Source organism: Ambystoma mexicanum, chromosome 3p (assembly GCF_040938575.1).
Source record: "Ambystoma mexicanum isolate Mex_15411 chromosome 3p, UKY_AmexF1_1, whole genome shotgun sequence".
NCBI lineage: Eukaryota > Metazoa > Chordata > Amphibia > Caudata > Ambystomatidae > Ambystoma > Ambystoma mexicanum.
The window spans coordinates 320,839,365-320,861,087 of record NC_090925.1 but is presented as its reverse complement, the minus strand read 5'-3'; the positions used below and the strand labels follow the sequence as shown (position 1 = coordinate 320,861,087).

General features: G+C 45.8%; 1 protein-coding gene across 2 annotated transcripts in view; it reads right to left on the bottom strand.

Annotated features, from left to right (window-relative positions):
* ARFRP1 (ARF related protein 1) overlaps positions 1-21,723 on the bottom strand; it is a 377,172-nt gene that overhangs the window by 325,271 nt on the left and 30,178 nt on the right. For both annotated transcript variants that reach the window (XM_069650886.1, XM_069650887.1), the window contains exon 3: positions 19,495-19,582. In XM_069650886.1, the coding sequence (XP_069506987.1) occupies positions 19,495-19,582 (88 nt within the window). The remainder of the gene's footprint in view (positions 1-19,494; positions 19,583-21,723) is intronic.

Below are 21,723 nucleotides of genomic sequence, written 5' to 3'. Positions count from 1 at the left end.
GTAGGGTTTTTCCGGATCCTTGATGAGGCAACGGCTTGAAAGTAGTGAAGTCAAAATAGACCTTCCAAATGATACCACTCTCTGACTAATAAAACAGAGCAGAGGGAGGAATCACTGGAAAGGGTGTGGGAAAACCATTGGAAGTCAGCCTAGGATACAAGAAGGTATAATGAGGAAGTGTCCCAACATTAACTCTCACTAATAGCACAGCAATAGCAATTAGTACAACACTAACCTCTAGATTCTGATAACTGGAGGCTCCGCCAACAAGTCTCTGAAGTAATCCAAATAAGGAAACGACCAAAGGAGGGAAGGTTAGTAAGGGAAAACTAATCCCGAACGGGCACGAGGCTCACGCTAGATACTGGGTTGGTGCACCACAGGATAGCGTCCAAAGTACTGTGCACAATCCCCTTCTAATTAACAGTTGTCAGCAGTACTTCCTTTCCCACGTAGAACAGAAATAGGGAGTAGAAATCCTCCTGTTTTATCATCGCAGGTGCCAGGATTTAAATCAAAAGTGTAGCACAACTTGCGTGTGGAATTACATGTGCAATGGTACACACAACCAGGAAACAGCACGTTAGTCAGGAACCGCGTGTGGCTTACACGTGAACAAACTTACACGCAGCCGGGAAGCCGCGCGTGAAGAGTTCAGGAAACCGTGTGTGGTTTTACACGCGACAAAAGTACACACAGCCGGGGCTGCCAGAACTCGGGTGTGCAGGAAAAGCCGTCCGTTGGTCTTCTTGTAGACTGTCGCCTACGGTAGCATATAGAAAGATACACGTGGACAAGGAAAGCTGCCATATCTTCTTGGAAGCAGCTACAGGAGATCGCGTGTGAAACTAACACGCAGGAGGAAAGCCAAAGATGTTGCTGAAGAGATGCGAGGACGCAGATCAAAGTTTCAGCTACAAGACGCCATGTTGGTTGAATCAGAAGCAGGGAACGACGTCAACACGCTGCTTATAAACGTAATGCAGAAACACACGTGACAATCTCTAATCACGTGAATTTAACGACGTGAATAATGCAAACGTCGTTTTCCAAGCAAGGTATCAAACAACCGCCATTTCGAATAGAAAGGCTTAGCAGTTCTATGGGCATAACTAGTTCTGTGTGAAGACAGCGTTACAGGTCCTCAGGTAATTTGCCTGCCATGCATGACAGCTTCACAGAGGTACAAAGTAAATGTCCTTTAGAAAAATCCCTCAAAATGCCAACAGCTGAACATATTTACGCGCTTTGTGACTGGACTATAAGGTTCCCTAAATTAAGACTTCACAGCGATACAAAGAAAACCATTTACACAAGGTCAGTTGGTAAAAGCGGCATCAGCGAATAAAGGTGAAATAAACTGCAGGACTTTTTGAATTACATGAGACTTATAATTTTGATTTTGTCATTAAAAGATGATCAGAAGTGACATAGAAATGTGCCTGGGCACCAATGGAAAATTGTCGCCCATTTACAAATGGCATATACTGCATTTTAAAGCACATTTGGCTAGTAACATTGTTCAGAACTGCCAGCTGTGCTGTGCAGTAGCTCATCAAACTGGCTCACTGACCACAAAAACGGAATACTAGCATTTTGGGCCATTCCAAGGCTGATTTCTATGGCAACATAGCATAACATGATGACAATATCTCGTGCATTGTCCCCATGCACTATTTGTAGACAATACGCTCACAGAACACATGTAAATGAGAAATAACAAACATGCTAAGCTATCCCAAGAATTCCTGGGAAACGCATGCAGGTTCTGGGGGTGCAGCATCAAGTGCTTGACAACCATGAATCCCATCCACATTAAAACCTGCTCTTTATACCTGCATGCAGGAATATTAATTGAGCAACGTATGCCCTTAAAATAATAGTCTGCAACCAGTGTCTCTCCAGATGGTTTCGACTACAACTTACACGACTCCTCACAACTGGTTATGCTGGTTAGGCCTGACAGGAAATTATTACCAAAACATCTGAAGAGCTAAATGTTGCAGACCCCCAACCTTAAAGGGGCTGTGCTTAGACACTGTTAATGGGTAGCTTGTGTCCATGTGATTCATGCAATTACCAAAGCAGGTCTTTAACAGGAGAGACATGAGAGCTTTGAGTTCTGCACTCTGGCACTTAATAGCGTAAAACAGCACAATCTCCGTCTCTGAACATGCTTTTCTCGCCCCATCAGTGTAATTTCGTAAATGGGTATCTGTTCAAGATTGGGGGAACACCTGGGAAATGTGCACTCCGATTAGCAAAAGGCTTGGAACGAGACACGAGGCCTTGTGAACAGCCTGGGGTCAAGGCAGAGTAAAGAGACCCAAGGGTATCAGGTAAGGGTCTAACATTTCCACACTGGAGCCCCACAGGATCACAATGCAGAGCTCCATCCCCATTCTCCACTCCTTATGGTGATTCCAGGAGTGAGCTCTGATGAGTCAGTCAGTGCAGCTTGAGTTATGGGGTCAAAAGCAGGCTGGCACAGACAACCCGCCGTCAGCAGCTGCAGTGTGGTGACAACTTGCTTGTACAGCAAGTAGTGCAAGCTAAAGAAATCGGAGGTGGGTAAATTATTTTGGAGGATATGGCTGCAGACACTTATTTAAATGAAGGTACATGTTTTGAAATGGCCATGCCTCATTCTCATGAATTTGAAATGCAGCATACGCTGACTTGACACTAAGGTCTACGAGAATGTGCACACTGCAACGTGTTTATTTAACTTTGGAAACTCTTTTATTGCGTTTTCATTTGTGGCAAGTGTATTTTTATCTGCGTTCCGCCGTGGTACTTCAGTCAGTGTCTCCATGTCTCCAAATAACATTAACAACGAGGCACGACACTTACCTATGTTTAGGCCAGCAAAAGTCGTGCAGGCCTCTTTTTGCAAGGCCTTTTGGCAAGGCTTCTATTGGATCATCTCGCAGCACTTCTATAGAATTCGGGAGTAGGTTGAAGGCAAAATGGCTCCTTTCATTACAGTGCATGCATCACGCTTCCTCTACAGGTCAGAGAGATGTGCAAATCAGTTGTTATGACTGTACCCGCCATGTCTATGCGTGTGCCTGAAGCCCCTATTGCTATGACTGTACCTGCCATGTCTATGCGTGTGCATGAAGACCTTTTTGCTATGACTGTACCTGCCATGTCTATGCGTGTGCCTGAAGACCTTATTGATATGACTGTACCTGCCATGTCTATGCGTGTGCCTGAAGACCTTATTGCTATGACTGTACCTGCCATGTATACGTCGGTGCGTGAAGACCCTATTGCTATGACTGTACCTGCCATGTCTATGCCGGTGCCTGAAACCCCTATTGCTATGACTGTACCTGCCATGTCTATGTCTATGCCTGTGCCTGAAGCCCCTATTGCTATAACTGTACCTGCCATGTCTATGCCGGTGCCTGAAGCCCCTATTGCTATGACTGTACCTGCCATGTCTATGCCGGTGCCAGAAGCCCCTATTGCTATGACTGTACCTGCCATGTCTATGCCTGTGCCGGAAGCCCCTATTGCTATGCCTGTACCTGCCATGTCTATGCCTGTGCCTGTAGCCCCTACTGCTATGACCAGGCCTGTAGCTTCCAATGGTACTACTAAGCCTGTGCCTGCAGCCCCCCCCCATCGTCACTACCATGCCCACTGACCCCACAGTGATGACTACACAATTGCCTGTAGCTCACGATACCACAACGCATCCCACAGCCCCTAAAGCTGCCTTCGGAACTACACCCACTACCAACCTTAAATGTGGTCTGGTCAATGCACGGTCTATCCCAGCTCATGCCTTAGACATCCATGATCTCATTCTTAAGAACGAAACCAACCTCTTAATTATTACAGAAACTTGGCTTAATGAAACCTCTGGCCCAGCCCTCTCACTTGCCACTCCTGATAGGTACACCATCTACAGGCAAGACCGCACCCTCTCTAGGGGCGGTGGGGTAGCACTCATCGCTAAAGAAACCCTTGCTATTAGGAGGATTGAAGGTGACCTTGGCCATAGCTGTGGCTACCTTCCATTAAAAATCAAACTCTCTCCCAACTTCACCTTGGCTCTTCACATCGTCTATCGACCCCCGGACCCCAACTCTGAATTCCACATTCCACGACTCCCTCATACACTCTCTCTCAGGCAACTTGAAAAAGACCTCTAAAGTCCTTCTCACAGGTGACCTCAACTTAGGCCTCAACGACCTTAATGACGCTCAGGTCACCTTGAACAAAGCCTTATCTACTGTAGGGTTTTCGCAAACAATTTCCAATCCGACTCATTCTAAAGGCTGTTCACTAGATTGGGTCTCCCAACACAACTGTTCAGTGCTTATCCCAGAGAATTCTCCCATCCCATGGTCGGATCACCATTACATTCAATTTGACCTAGACACCTCTAAAGGGCACCCAAGCCCACCCTCCCGCTCACTCCAGCCCTTTCGAGAAGTTCACGCCAACTCACTGCAGAAAAACGTACTCCCCCCTCCTCAAGGTGCCTGCACTCCAGGCCCCCTTCTCAAAAGGACCCCGAAACCTTGGCCAGCACCTTCAAACGGGTCATCACCCAAGCTGTTGACTCTATTGCGCCCCTCACTCTCAGGAAAGCCAAAAAAACTAGGCACACTAACGCATGGTTCACTCAGGAACTCTACCATTTACGTGCAAAAAAGCGAGCTGCCCTCGCAGTTTGGAAAACCAAACCGAATGATGCAACCAAACTAGCCTTTAAGGCTATCTCCAAAGACTATAAATCAAGCATTATCCAAGCTAAAGCCAACTCCTTCAACACTAGAATAGCCAATGCAAAATCAGGCACCAAAGAAATTTTCACCATCCTCAGGGAGCTGGAATCTCCCTCCACACCTCCACCTATTCTCCTCAAGGATAAAAACTGGTGCAACAATATCCAATCAGCTATGCTTGACAAACTAAACACCCTGCAACCTAAGATCCTAGCTCACCAAAAAGCCTTAAACCTCCAAATTGCAAATCAGAACAGTATCCACAACAAGGAGCCTAAAAGTAACTTACCCCCAGTATTCAACTTCAAGGATATGACCGAATCTGAAGTCATCTCTCTCCTAAAAACCATCAAACCTTCTAACTGCAAGGAAGAGGCTTGTCCTGCTCAGCTCATTAAAGACTGCGGCCAGACACTCGCACCCTTCCTAACAGAATTCATCAATGCCTCCTTCCAGTCTGGACATGTCCCATCTGACCTCAAGGAAGCTTGGGTACGTCGGCTCCTCAAAAAACCCTCCCTTGACCCTTCGGTATCAGGGAATTACAGGCCCATCACCACTGTGCCCTTCCTTCTGAAAATACTGGACAAAGCAGCCTACCTCGACTCTAATCTCACTATGAACAAGCAGGTCAATGCCATCGCCTCCTCTTCGGCATACTATTCCAAACTGCTCACTGCAGCAAGACCTTTCTTAACCTCACAGAACTGCCTTACCATTGCTAGGGCTACGATTCGTTCAAGATTGGACTACTGCAATGCTCTCCTTGGTGGGAGTACTGGCAAAAACATTTCCAAACTCCAACTAGTTCAGAACAACGCCCTCGGGGCTGCCACAGGATTCTCAAAAAAAGACCACATTTCCGACCTCAGAAGATAGGTCCACTGGTTACCCGTGAAGGAGAGAATCATCTTCAAAATCCTCTCCCTCACGCACAAATGCCTCCATGATCTTGCACCCCCCTACTTGGCTCAACGCATATCCATGCCTACTCCCTCTAGGCTGTCCAGACTGGCCTACACTAACCTGATCTCCATGCCCAAAACCAATAGAGTGCGTGCAGGTGGCTTCAGCATCCCAGCCATGGCTGCCACACACTGGAACGCCCTACCCACGCACCTCAGGAGCATTGACTCTCAACTAGCCTTCCGGTAAACCAGGCTATTTGTTTGATCGGTTCACATCAGTGCTCACTGAACTTCACCTAACTGTTTTGTATTTTTGCATTCGAGCACCTCGGATCCGCCACTTTGTAACCAAGTAACCACATTGTAACCGTAATCTTCACCATGTATATTTCTTCCTTGTAACTAAGCAACTACAGCGTGTAACCGCAATCTTGACTATGCACACTTCCTGTAAAAGCGCCTCAATGCCTGTGGGCTGTAGTGCGCTATACAAATGTAAAAATAAAATAAATAGAAATTATTACATGTGCCATCCGTCTGGCTTTGTACACTTATTTTTCATCATAGTTCTACTGCCCCTCCCTAAGTCCATGACCCTGGGCACATTCGCCAATAGGGGGTAGGCTAGCAGGATACCTACACAAACTTTTACTCTGGTCGTTCACTGACAAGGGCCCATTCTTTCCTCTAATGCCATCTGGTGGATGCTGGTGCAAATTACAATGGTGGAGAGTAGGCGCTCATAATGGCTCCTAGAATCACTTGGAAAATGATTACCATGCGCTGAATAGGTCACACCAGGAGCCAAATAGCGCTTGCCACCCGGGTATTTCGAACCATGTTATAACCTAAAACCATGAAGTCTCCTGCACGTATCTCACTGTTGTATATTAGCCGGTCAAGTGGCACAGCGAGTAGAGCGCTCGCTTTGACATCCGTGTAGAGCCTGCTAAAGCAGGTTCAAATCCCGGTGGGGCCAAACTCAGCCTTTCATCCTTCTGAGGTCGATAAATGAGCACCACACACCGTGGGTAATAATAAGCAGCGCTCAGATACTGGAGGGTTCGTAGCGCTATATAAATGCCAAATTATTATTATTATTATCTGGCATTTAGCCATGCATCAACTTAGATAGAATTGTGAACTTTAGTCATGCGTGACACTTACAGAAGTATTAGGTTTAGCCATGCGCCAAACATACATAGAATTGTGAAGACTCACCATGTGTCACTTCTATATATAGATGTGAGGATTAACCATGCATCACACTTCGAGAATTATGAAATTTAGCCATGCGCCAGACTTAGAATTGTGAAGATTAGCCACGCGTCCCTTTCAGATAGAACTGAGAAGATTAACCATGCGTCACACTTAGATAGAAATGTGGAGATTAGATAGGACTGTCTAGATTAGCCACACAGAAGAACATGATATATGATATGATATGATATGGCATTTGTAACGCGCCTATACACAAGTGTTTCAAGGCGCGACGAGGCAGGGGGGGGGGACAAGGGGAGACAGACAACGATCTTACTAGGCCAGGTGTCATTCAGATCGCGCAAGTGCAAGGGTAGAGGGGAAGGGAAAAGTGCATGGGGGAAAGGGAGAGGGGAAAGTGCAGTACAGGGTTATAAGCATACAGCATACAGGATAAATAACAAGGGCCAGCTGGTGGCAAGTGCGAGGTAAGTGCAAACAAGTGCTGGGAAGGGGGGCTGTATGGATACAGACACAGTCCCGTAGTGCAGGGGTTGCCGTGGAGGCAGTGCAGGGGAGAGTGTCTGGGCCGAGAACGTTGAATGGCCCAGTTGCAGATTCAGTGCAGTTTCAGTAGTATTAGCAGGGGAGAGGGGGAGAGAAAGCGGAGGCAAAGAGGAAGGTTTTGAGGTGCTTCCGGAACCGGAGGTGGTTCTCCTCAAGTTTCAGGGAGGTAGGAAGGCTGTTCCAGAGGGAGGCCCCTGCAGTGGAAAGAGATCTGCCCCCAACTCGTTGTTTGGAGAAGCGGCTGACCCTGAGGGAGTTGGAGGCGGATGAGCGAAGAGCTCGAGAAGGAAGATATTTAGGAAGAGAGAGTTGAAGGTATTTTGGCCCAAGGCCCCAGACGGCCTTGTGGACAATGCAGAGGGTTTTGAACTTGATCCTCGCAGTCACTGGAAGCCAGTGTAGTGATTTCAGTCCTGGAGAGATACGGTCCCTGGGCTTGAGGCCAAGGACAAGTCTTGCAGTCCTGTTCTGGATGAGTTGCAAAGGGCGGAGAGTAGAGGCGGGCAGATTAAGATAGAGGCTGTTACAGTAGTCCAGCTTAGAGAGAACCAGGGCTCTAGAGACAGTGAGCTTCTGGGGGAAGGAGAGGAAAGGAAGGATACCTCTGAGGAGGTGTAGCTGGTAGTGTGACTTCTTAGATACGTCGGATATGTGAGGAGAGAAGGAGAGTGTGGAGTCGAAGATGACCCCAAGGTTTTTTGCCTTGCAGGTAGGAGTAGGAAGAGGGCCCAGAGAGGCCGGCCAGAGAGCAGCAGGGAAGGAGGGAGTGGGAGTGCCGATGAGTAGAATCTCAATCTTACTGGCATTAAGGCAGAGGTCGTTGGCGGCACACCATTCCTGGATAGCAGAAAGACAGTCAGAGATGAGGGAAGGAGAAGAGGAGGCCGAGGGTAGCCTGAAAATGAGTTGGGTATCATCCGCATAGCACTGAAAGTAGGGGCAGAGAGCGGCAATGTGGTGGGCGAGAAGTGCCAGATACTGGTTGAACAGCCAGGGAGAGAGGTTAGATCCCTGGGGGACACCACAGGTAGAGAAGAAGATGTCAGAGAGGAAAGACCCCAGTTGGACCTGGGAGGGTCGATTTGAGAGGAAAGAGGTCAGCCACGCCAGAGCCTGACCAGTGATACCGAGGTTATCACGGAGACGGTTGAGCAGGATGGTATGGTTGACAGTATCAAAGGCAGAAGAGAGATCAAGCAAAATGAGAACACATGGAATGTTAGAGTCAAGGTTCGAGAGCAGGTCCTCACGGATGTTCAGGAGAGCAGTTTCCGTGCTTCTGGCAGCTCTGAAGCCAGACTGATGGTCATGAAGACTACCAACACATTCAGCATGGAGATTAAGCTGGGAGATGGCCAGTTTCTCCAGGAGCTTGTCCAGGAAGGGAGTGATAGAGATTGGGCGATAGTTAGCTGGGCAGGAAGGGTCGGAAGAGGGTTTCTTAAGAATGGGGTGCAAAAGGGAGTGCCTGAGAGGGGATGGGAAGACTCCAGAGGCGAAGGAGTGATTGCAGAAGTCAGCAAGGGCAGGAGCCAAGGAGTCAATGTGGTCCTTGATAGTTTTGGAGGAACAGGGGTGGACCTGTTTTGATGAGACTTTCATAGATCGGACTTGTCTTGAAACCTCGTCAGCAGAAAAAAGGGGAAAGGAAGAGAAGGAGAGAGGAGGGGTGGCTGCAGAAGAGCCAGAGGAAGGGCAGGGAATAGAGGGGGGGAGGTTATAGGAGGAGAGTGAGGACAGGATGTCCTGAGTTTTTGAAATGAAGTGAGAGGCCAGTGCCGTGCAGAGGGCCTGGGAGGGGACAGGAGAGGTAGAGACTGCAGCAGGGTTGGCCAGCTCCTTGCAGATTTTAAAGAGTTCGGCCGAATTGTTAGATGCCGCAGAGATGCGGGCTTGGATAAGGGCTCTCTTCTTGGTGAGAACGGAGAGCCGGTATTGCCTTTGGAGCAGGCGACAGGCCAGTTTGTCAGAGGATGAACATGAAGCACGCCATTTCCTCTCTGCCACCCTGCACTTGCGCTTAAGGGTGACGAGATCCGAGTCATACCAGGAGTTACATTTGGCTTTGGGCTTCAGGCGGATTCTCATGACAGGGGCAAGGATATCAAGAGTATCAGATATAGCGGAGTGGAGAGTGGAGAGGGCTGTGTCAGGGTGGGAGTCAGCCGAAGGGGGAGGAGGGGGCAAGAAGGTGGCAGCGAAAGCCTCAACTGACACGCGCTTCATGGGTCGGATGACCGAGAAGGAAGGTGGCAGTGATGGGGGTGGCTTTGCCTGTGGGGTAGGGAGGGTGAGGTGGGAGGAGAGGAGAAAGTGATCACTCCAGGAGAGAGGAGTGGAGAGAGGGACAGAGAGGGGAAGGTCAGAGGAGATCAGGGCATCAAGAGTGTGCCCTGCAGAATGAGTCGGCCCAGACGGGAGAATAGAGAGTGAGAGAGAGTCGCAGAGGTTGCGAAAGAGTCCAGAGGGGGGACAGGAGGCATCCAGGTGGATATTGAAGTCTCCAAGAAAGAGGAGTTGAGTGGTTGAGGACAGGAGTGAGGAGGAGAGGTCCGCCCACTCGGAGAGGAAGGAGGAAATTTGACCAGGTGGCCGATAGATAGTAGCCACGGTAAAGGAATGGCTAGGAGAGAGAGAGAGTCGGCAGACAAGACATTCAAAAGAGGAGTAGGTCTGCATGGGAGTAACAGTGGCAGGAATCCACTCAGGGAAGATAAGGGCCACACCTCCCCCCGCACGGTTGGGCCTGGGCACAGAGAGGATCTTGTAACCGTCGGGTAGGAGTGTGTCAAAGCTGGTGACAGAGCTGGCCGTGAAACATAGCGAGTAGCAAAAGCACTAACCACCCCGCTTCTACTTCCTCAAATACACCACCCAAGCACTGTACACACCCACTGGGCTAGCCAACCCACACCTTAAACATACACCCAACACAAACTTAAAAACAAACCAAGACACTGGACCTTACCCAGACACAACAAGCTAGTGCGCACAACCCTAAATACCAGCAATCTACACATAGAACAAACAGCCTCACAGAAAACATTCAAGGCATTGACTCTTACCCGTACGGATACACCAAGACAGTGCACGCAACCTACGTTCTGCAAGCCAACACACACAGACGCACTTTCTCCTGGTTATGGACCTATCATTCTTCCCTCGCTAACCAACCCCGTCCCCTTTCTTGCAGAGCCATGTGAGCCCCTGGTGACTGTCCTTAGGCAGTATCGGTGCACGGTATAAATCAACATAACATAAAGAAACACTGATACACTTATGTATTGTACAAACAATGGTTTATTTTATATATACAGAGGCAAAGAGTCTTCTTTAGAAAGCTAAGTACTATTATCATTCATAAAAATCAACAATACTTATGGTAAAAAAACCTTATTTGGAATAGCATTATGCAGTTCAAGGTGAGAATGGAATAATGCTATTCATGGGGAGTAAAACCACATTAGTTTCTTGTGGCTCCAAGTAGTCTATAGTTAAGGGCAATGGGGGGAGGGGGAACGAACAAACACACACACATACACACGAAAATCCCGCTATCAACATTTAACATTCAAATGCTTTTTAAAAAAAACAATAATTTAAAGGAAAACCAGATATTTCAATAAATTCACAAAAGAATATTGTACTGTTTATTCATCAATAGAGTTAAAGTAATAAAATCGGTCTACTACTATACATTATAGTATAAACATAAAACAATTACATTTTTAAATGCCAATCAAATAAATCTCATCTATGCTGGATATCTTGTATGGATCATAACCCCACTGTTTCGGGTATTCAAGCGCCCATCCTCACAAGGACAGGAATCTAGCTTCTCCAATAGCCTCCAAAAATGGAGAAAAAAAAAAAAGTGTTCCTCTTAATCATTACCTACAAATCTATTTCTTGTTCATGAGGGAATCTAACCAGTATTATTATTCATCTTAAACAAAAAGGAAAGTTATATTTGTCCCGTTAGGGTATTATCTTCAACTCCCAACTGTTATCTAACCTATAACGGATGGATTGGTGTTCCTTGTCAAATCAGAAGTGATATAAAACCAGGCCCTTTTATGTTTTATTTATCACCACATATAACAAAAATGTATTGGCCATATTTTCCTACAACAGGATTGTTGATTCTGTAATTGCTAAAGAATGATAATATCCAGGACCTTTTTCTTATACAAAGATCACAATGTGTCGTGAGATTTCAACTGCACTTCAGAATCTGAACCCTGAAGTTACAATTAGGTAAATCAAATCCTAATAATCGCATTTTATAGCAGCACAAACAGTATATTAGAACCTTTGGCTCAATATTTGGATGATATTCTATAGCCTGTGAGACAAAAGACAAACACTTATCTGAAATACACAAATGGCTATTTATGACACTAGAACTTTTTCCATTAGACTCTATAACTGACCAATGAATGTAAAAACCCATTCACACCAATTCAACGTACAAAAAGGCTTAAAGGCCATGGATTGGTTTCTTTGAAGAAGTGGGAGCTAACAATATCTTTCAACTGTCTGGAAGTTCATATTGAATAATAGGTTATAAGATGCATAACTATCTGTGATTGTAACAGCTCTCAATCCAAAGCAAGCCACATATACATGGAATGTTGAATTTTCACATACATTCACAGCGGTTAGCTTTCACAAGTACAAGTGACAATATACAGACCGTTTTTGATACTTTTTGAGTGATGGAGTTAAAGTGGTCACTGCAAGTGAAAGTAGAGCGTAGTGACAAAGTTGAAGAAACTGCATTTAAACTATTTTTTCTCTGTGAAAAGCACAGAGGTAGAAAAACGGAAAAACATTAATTTATGTCTTGTATTTAAATACAAATAATTTTATCAAAGCACTGCTTCATGCTCTAGCAAAATGAGCATGCATAGCAACTTATCTGTTATTCGCTTATCCTATATAAGAAACGCGGCACGACGAGGACGCCAAATACAGAGTTGATGAATTTCCATCAATAATAATTCATATATGATTACTATTGTAACAACCTCAACAAGAGGCATCTTCAAACAACTGTGTTAAGAAGGTTTGCACCAGAAATGTTAAGCTTGATGTATAAAACAACAGTTGAAGGGGATAAAAAGAACTGGAATATCAATCTGGACAGCGTAAACTCATAAGGACAAGAAGTGAGGATCCTCAAACCATTCAATTGACTTGAAAAAGACCACATTGGTCGAATCTCATTTGGCTACAGGCTACATAAGAGAACAAATGTATTTGAGAATATAAAACCTGTCCTTTACAACAAAGATGACTGAGAATGAATAATTTTCTGATGATATAATATGCTATTTTTAACCATTTATGTGATTCAAATTTATCATCGATATACTAATTGAACTAAGTTAAACTAGCTGCGCATGAAACTTATGAAACAGCACATCGAGTTTGCAATTATTATAGCTGGTATTAGGACATAAAACACAGTTTCCTAGACCCACGCAGCAGCAATCTACTATGAAGCTTGACTTTTTGGCACAGAGAACATTTATAAATGCCCATACAATTTTCATGTTCATTTATCACTTTGAAATTGAATTTATTATGACTAGCAACCAGCAGGGAATTTGTTTTAGATCTAGAAAATGTTGATTGACAAAATATATTTTTATGGCATAGATCAGAAGCCACATTATATGATTCATTATAAATGCATGTCCTTTAGAGATCAATTTTCTAGATACAAATTATCATTAAACAAAGAAATAGCTTAGACACCTTTCTTAAGACCTACTGATATAAAAAGTGTGTCATGCACAAAGTTTTCATCAAAAAACGACAATTAAGAGTTTACCGTTTAGTCAATTTTTACAGATAAAGGGGATTGTACCCAAGGAAGAAATGTGAATGTGCAGAATCAGTTACTTCGCATTACATTTTTAGATAGGGGTTGCATAATGATTACAGCGATACAAAGCAATTCGGAAGTTTCTGCTATAAATAGAAAAAACCTCTTCTTCAGCCAGAGGAGACTAAGCAATTACTGGGTTAAGTACATTAGATAATCTTACTGAATAGCTCTTTCCGAAGCCACAGACCTTTGCTTACCGAAACCATGGTTCTTTAAGAAAAATGGTAATTACGGGAGACGCTTTAAGAGAATGCTGTTCGGCCTCGTACCAGCATCTTCAGGGTTCCATAAGATGATGCACCGACTATTAGGGAAAGTATGGAACGTTCAATGCATCTAGGACGATATATTTATCAGTGGTGACCGGATGGAAGAACATGACAGGGAAGCGGTTCTCGAATATTTTAGGTTCTAGTGGGATGACTAAGAAAAGAGAAAAGTGTTTTCAGGAAGGAGAGTGTGGAATATTTGGGACATGTATCTGGGGCAGGAGTGAAGCGCAGACGGTAATTGGTGGAAGAGATACATTTTTAGGGATCACTGAGTTAGACCAGAAACTTGAGTTTTGCGGACAAAGTGTGTAACATGAAAGAAAAATTGAAGCAGGGTGAAGAATTTGATTGGGATGAGAAGAGCCAGGGATTATGAAAGAGGATCTTAGAGGAGATTGATATGTCAAAGGCTTTGGGACAATTTGATACAACAAAATCGATTAACACAGTTGATGCTAGTGATGTTGGCATAGGTGTGGTACTATCACAGAAGGGAGTAGGCGGTGAGGAGAGAATAAGAATTTTTGGGAGAGGGGTACCCGATAAGTGAAACATACAGACAGTGCGACACAGTAACTAAAGAAATGGAATGCCATTTGCTGAAGCATGGAATTAAGCATAAAGATATCCGTGTATCACCTGCAAACTAACAGTTGTGTGCAGAGGGTAAATAGATGCATCATGGAGGCTGTGAGGATGGAAAATGTGTGTTGGGGAAGTAAAAAAGAGACATGAGAGGAGTGGGTGAGGGTGTTGAGAAACCCACTGCATGCTGTGACAGAAGTGACCCAGTTTGTGAGGATGAGGGGGCGAAAGAGTAATACTCTAGTGTGTCTGCTCCGGTTGAGGAGATCAGGCAAGGTAGATGTACATGTGGGAGATGTGTGGACGAGGGACATGCAAAAGAAAGTTTGAGAACAATATTGAAATGTAGAAAGGTGTTGAGGGAGAAGGAATTTAAAGTAGGTGATTGGGTGTGTGTGTTTGTGAGGAAAGCAGTAATAAATAGGAAAGGAGAGTGTAGAGTACGCCGATGCAAGTGGAGAGAGTGATGAGTGCTGTCGAGTTGACAGGGGTTGAACCAAAGTTGCGTTGCTAAGGTAGTCTTAATTCTGATAACCCCCAGGGGAGGACAGGATTTATGTTGTGATGAGGCCATAAAGGCATGAGACAACAGTGAACACCCATGAGGTTAAATTACGATTTGGGAGGAGTCTGGGGATATATTTGAATACCTGAAGTATCATTTGTTTGTATATAATGTATGTGTGCTTATTATTTTTCTTTAAATCCTAGCGAACATTAAATAGAGAAATCACCACTATGCATCTGTACGCCCACCCACACTGGAGGCCACACCCTCGATGCGTCCTTTAGCGCCACGAACATCATATCCACACTGCCTCCTTGCCCCCTAACACAGACAGATCACTCAGCAATCTTCTTCTCCGTTCCACTCTCAACTGAGCCCCGCACCGAAGGCCACGCCCAGCCACCACCAAGCTCCACACCTCTCACCCCACTCTGGAACAAAGTCGTTATCACCCTGGATCTACCCAACTCCCTCCTCAACACTCTCCCTCCAGGAAGGCCTGCCACCCCATCAAACCCTTCGATCGCTGGCTCTCTAATACCCTTGCACTCGACCCAACAAAAAGGCCCTCTCAGAGATCCGGCCCCCACACCACAGGTGGTACACAGCCAACCTCAAATTACTAAAAACCATCAAGCACCGTCTGGAACAGACCTGGAAAACCAACCCAACCACCCAAAACCGCCCTACGAAGACTGGCAAGGGCCTACAGACTGGAAATCCTAAAAATCAAGAAAGCATTCTATGGGAACAGAATCTTTATCTCTTGTAACCCAAGCAAAGAACGGCATAGAATAATTTCTGAATTGAATTCTCCAGGCTGCTATAACACCCCCCCACAACTCCCAATCGGTATACGATGCCTTATCAGAACACTTCCACAACATCGCTATCGAAAGACACCCTACCATCATCTCTAAATTAGAATGAATACCCAGACCCCTTACAATCCCAAAATCACCAGGCTCCAACCATCTAGATCTGTAATCATGCCTCTCGGATATGGACTACTGGATGAAGACCAGCCACCTCATCCTCAATCCTGGGAAAACAGAAATCCTAGTCTACGGGAAAACAGCACTCCTTCCCCAACCGATTCCCTGGCCTCAATCCATAGGCCCCACCCCTCCACCCCCCAAACCTCTGGCAACAGCCACCTCAGTGAAAATCCTTGGATGCACACTGGACACTGACCTATCCCTCTGCCAACACATCAACTCCGTACCCAGAACCTGTTTCTTCCACCTACGCATCCTCAGCTGTATATTCCCATACCTCACCCATCCTCACTGCTTCTCTGCCATCATCTCCATCATCCTCTCCCGCTCAGACTATGTGAACTGCCTTTATCCAGGCGCAGCATCATTTCTTCTAAGGAAACTGCAAAGAGTCCAAAACACTACAGCTAACCTAATCATTAGCCTCCCTCCCAGAGAACACATCGGATCTACACTAGGAGTCCTCCATTGGCTCCTGAGCCACTACCTTTAAAGCCAAGTGCATCACTCACTGTGCCATCCACAACAACGGCCCAGAATTCCTACAAGACAAACTCCCTCGCTACCCCCTCCCCCTCTCAAGCGCACGCATCCCTCTGTCACAGCATCTCTCCTAGTTGTCTCACATTACAACTGCACCAGACTGGGTGGATCCTCCTTCTCAGTCCAAGCAGTGATTAACTGGAACTCTCTGCCCCTGCACATCTGCAACATTGATAATCACTTGCCATTCAGAAAGGCCTTCAAAACCTGGCTCTTCCCTTCCTCCTCTTGAAACCTTCTAGCATGCTATACTCTTGATACATGCACAAACACTGGCCCAAACCAGACAACACATCTATCCACCCAAACCCATCTCCGACCTCATTACTGCCCAGAACCTCGATTTCATCGCTATCACAGAAACATGGCTAAACGCTGCTTCTGGCCTCGCTATTCCTGATGGATACTCTATCCTTAGAAATGACCGCCTATCCAACTTCTCCAAAGGTGGCGGCGTTGCCTTCATACATAGGGATAATATCAACATGAGTCTGATCCCCAACATTCATTGTAGCTCAACTGAATCACTATCAGTGAAACTTTCACTCTCACCTACCAATACAGCGTCACTACATCTCATTTACAGACCACCCGGTCCCCTTTCCTCCTTCACAGAAGATATTATGGCTATCCTATCCAACAATACTAAGCCTAATTCACAGGTGTTGCTGCCTGGGGACCTGAAGCTTGGACTGTCTGACCCCAAGGAGTTCATGGCCACAGAAGTTGCAAGCATTGTGTCAAACCTAGGCTCTCAATAACGCAACCTCGAACCTACACATAAAGGCAGAACGCTTGACTGGATCGTAGACCTAAATTGTAATACTAAGATAAGTTCCAACTCAGCCTGTGCTTGGTCCAACCACCACGTTATTATCTTCCATCTACCAACCACCATTCCTAGCACCAAACCTACAATAGCCCCTTCTATTCCCACCAGGAATAAAAAGGACATCACCAGGGACAAGCTACTCCCGCTTATCCTACCCATTCTGAACAACTGTGCCACATCTTATAATGACCCTACGGTCTTGGTGGACACTTTTAACCAAACACTGCTCAAAGCTATTGACACTATAGCCCCGCTTAAACTTAGGAAATCTAAACAACAAGCTCACCTGAATTCGTGGTTCACTCCACATCTTAGAGCTCTGCGCAAGGAAAAACGCATGGCAGAATCACTCTAGAAAAGTCTCCCTTGTGCATCTAACAAAGACAACCTTTTCATTGCATCCCTCAACTACAAGGAAGCGATCATACAGGCAAAAAAAAGAAACGTATAACCTGCGCATTTCGCAAGCTGAATCTAACACGAAGGAGCTATTCAAAATTCTCAAAGCCCATACCAGATACCTGTAACAAAGACAGCTCCTGGTGTAGTAGCATCCAAAATGCTCTCCTCTCCAAAATAACCACCTTACAAGCCAAAATCAATGCCAAACAAAACTCTCTCCTCTCCAAACCTCCTCCACCTAAAACCTCTACCACTCAGCCAGCCCTCATTTAGCTTCCTTCTGCTTACTCTCTCTGAGGTTGAAAAAATTATCAGCAGCCTTAAACCTTCCAACTGCCCAGGGGACTCCTGTCCAGCACCTATCATTAAGGAATCTGCCCACGACCTTGCTCCCTTTATTACCACCTTCATAAATTCCTCATTTCACTCTGGAATTTTTCCCAACAATCTGAAGGACGCTTGGGTCATCCCTCTGCTGAAAAAGCCTACACTTGATCCGTCCATACCTACTAATTTCAGACCGATCACCACGGTCCCGTTCCTCCTAAAAATCTTAGAGCGGCCTACCTCCAGATACAGAAGTACTTGGAGACTAACAATTTACTTGGCACAAGACAATCTGGCTTCAGACCCGGGCATGGGACAGAAACAGCCTCATTAGATCTGAAAACTCAAATAGAGGACTTAAAAGATAATGGCAAACTAGCCCTACTACTACTCTTGGACCTCTCTGCGGCATTCGATCTGGTCAATCACCAAAATCTATGCCAACACTTGAAATCTGCTGCCCACTTCTCGGAAAATGCCACTAACTGGATCAGATCCTTCCGGGACAATAGACTCCTGAGAGTATTCTCACCTACTGCATCTGCTGACCCATCTCCGGTCCCATGCGGAGTTCGTCAAGGATCGTGCGTATCACCTACACTCTACAATGTTTTCACCAAACCATTGTTCGGTGTGCTGGATCCTTAAGGCAGACATGAACTGTAGGACTGCTGAGGCAGCATTTTCAAGAGCCACGGGGCTCTGGATGAAGCCAATTTAGGCCTCCATCTTGGATTATGCGGGCTCAGACCAGCTTGAACAAACGGGCCTCATTCTTGGCCGAAAGTGCGTCAGGGGGCGGTGGTCCCACACCCCTCACCTGAGGTGTCCGGATGGAAATGGAAGATGGACTACGGAAGTGAACAAGAAGCGTCATTGTTATGTTTTGGGGACGGGAGATGTCAAAACGGATGTGATGTGTATTATAAGCGACAGACCATGGGGAGCTATAAATTGAAGGTGCAGATTTGGGTGGAGAGCTAACAGGGTGCCGTTTGTACAAAAATGTTTTTAAAAAAGGGTGTCTTTCTTTGTCCAATTCTAATCTGATTTTGTTTAGCTGAAATGGGAACGTGAATTTGGGGAGGTGTATTAAGTGGAATGGGAGAGTGTTCTCATTCCATATTCAAAGCTCTGGAAAAAGGGTGTTGGAAGGTGGCGAGAGCTGTTGTGGGGTTGGAGGGCTCTACAGCTGTACGTACCTACATATGATGTCAAGGCTAATACAGCCTTTACAGTACATACTGCGCTGTCATCATAATATTGTTTTTATAGAAGGATTTCAATAACAATAAGAGTAGCTAGTGGGATTTACCTCCAGGGAACATGCAGTGCTGTTCACACACACAGGTGTGCGACTCATTTTACCTCATGAAACTATGCAAACAAATCACTCCTGCCATATGTAGCTGTAAGCGCACTAGTATACTAGAAGGCCCATCTGAGAAGGGTTGTAGTCTATCAATCCTTCTCATAATAATCTCGTGCAGCAACCACTACAAACAAAAATCAATTGACCACAGAAAACCTGATCAGGCTGGCCTGCAATGTGAGCATCTGCTATTTCAATCCCGAGACCCCCCCCAACAAAGAAATACTGATCTGCGAGTCAGCCATTCCAGTCTTACAAATCTATACAGATGAAGCAATGCTCTTCAATTTGTGCCAGTGTTCCCAGTTTTAACATTTTCATACATTTTCTAACACTTACTGTTGAGCCCCACCGTGGTGGTGATTTTGGATAGACTCATCCCCTTGTAGTTTCGGTTGAATCTAGTTTTCGTCTGCTCCAGAAAGGTCTGTGGAGAGAGACCACACATTCAGAGTGATACACATGTAGATTCAAGTGATGCATCTGGGGTTCCGGTGTATCATAAACATACAAAGTCTAATTAAATATCCTGGCTGACTTTTGAGGAAACAGTAGTGCGGCCACAGGGTTGGGTGCCACCACTCACTCATGATGCTCCGCCTAGGGGCAGTGAGGGAGAATCCCTTGGCCTACTCCACCATCCCCCAGTCTTCTGGCAGACACTTAGTCATATTGGAAATTAGCACGCTCCTGTTCCTGCAGCAGAAGCTACAAGCAGGAGCAGTGCATCACCCCTATGGTACAACCGGTCCCAAAAGTCACTGCACACAGAAGTCACTGCACCCCCACCATTCACCCAAACCAAATATTTGCCACAACATGATCTTGGATTGTGTTGAAAAACCAAGATATGATAAAATTGGGACTGCTAGGGAGAAAGTGTTCATCAACTCTTGCCTGCTAAGAGAAAAAGAGTACTAGAAGTGGTAGAATCTGGCAAAAAAGTACTACTTCCTGCATTCAAACAAAGATCACAGGTCACTGCATACCAAGAAACCTTCATTTGACTGATTTGCTTACACAGCTGAAGAATACCAAATGTGAACACAGATCACGAACCTCTGTAGCAGCAAACCCACTCCGAGCATTTGTAAAGTGGAATTTCAAGATAGCGGCCATACTCAATCAATGCTCGCTCTGCGTTCCTATGGCGACAGAAAAAGCCTGAGCAATCACTGCTTAAGCAATCTGATTTCAAGACAAGCTCAAGTGAGAGGTCCCTGGAGGCGGTGTGGGCGATTGGAGGCAAAGGAAGTAGCAGCCTAAGGCGGAGTAAGAAGAAGGAGGCTGGAGAGAGGTGGTGAAAGGGTGAGAGTAAGAACTGGTTTGTGGGGAAAAGGAACTTCAGAAGGAGTAAGTGACTGGAACGAGGAATGGAAAGTAGAAGCAGTGTACAGGAGGCTGGTGGTGACATCAAGGGAAGAGTGCAATCAAGAGGGGGTTGGAAAAGATAGGGAGAGAAGTGAGTTCTGGAGAAGTGTTCGGGAGGGGTGGAGGAGTGAGATGGATGTGTGTGTCAAGAAGAAGGTTGGAAAAGGAGTTTAGGAGAAAAGATGGATCGTAGAAAGACTGGAGACATCAGTAGAGAGGCGGATGAGGGAGCTAAGGAGGAAGTAGGACAAGGAGAGGTCCACCTGGGAGGAGGTTGGAGGGGAGGACCAAATGGAAGCATGAGAGAAGACACCCTAAAACAGAGGGGTATGAGTGGAAGAGTGTGGGGTACAAGCATGAAGCAAAGAATCAAGGAGGCAGGAGTGAGAAAGGAAACAGGTCGAAAAGGCCCTCCCTTGATGCATGGGATCATTGTGGCTCATCGAAGAGGTAGACGGGAACAGTGTGTTGGAGACTAGAACCAGGACCCAAGGACAGAGAAGTGAAGGCCATCACCCTCACCCTGCTATAGGGAAGCTCAGGTGGCACGCTTCTTGGAAGATTTGGGGTTCATCTCCATCTTTCATGCCAATCATATGTAACTATCCAGACCTAGCGTGAAAGCGCATGTAGGACCTTAAAACCCAAGGTGGTCTTCCTTCTTGTCAAGGACAAGGAGCAGAGGTCCTTCACCTATTCGCAACGACCCAGAAAGTGTGTGGTTTTTCAAACACCCAGGACGGTGTGGGACTAAGACGCGAGGACATATCCGTGAAGGGATCACTGGATTGGGGATTACCAAATGTGTACTTTAGATTTGTATTGTTACTGACCTTTTTTTGTCCCAAGTGTAGATTACGAGTGCTTACAAGGCGTTTCTTTTAGCCTAGAGTTGTCACTACTCTTAAGAACCACCATTGAACCTATCTCAGTGTCTGTCTGCTGGTAATCCCATTCCATCTTCTTGACACCGGGCACCTTAAAATCACTAATTAGCCTACAATTGCTGTTGTGTAGCACTGGACTCAATGTCCAACGTCCACGTATGGAGGTTACTATGGGTCTAGGCCAACAAATCACAATGCCACTTAATGGTACTGAATTTTAATTAGTCATTTTCATCCAACCATGCTAGCTCGTTAATGTAAGGGAGAGGAAAAGGTGCCGACCTTAGACTATTTATCCAGACTGCCCCTC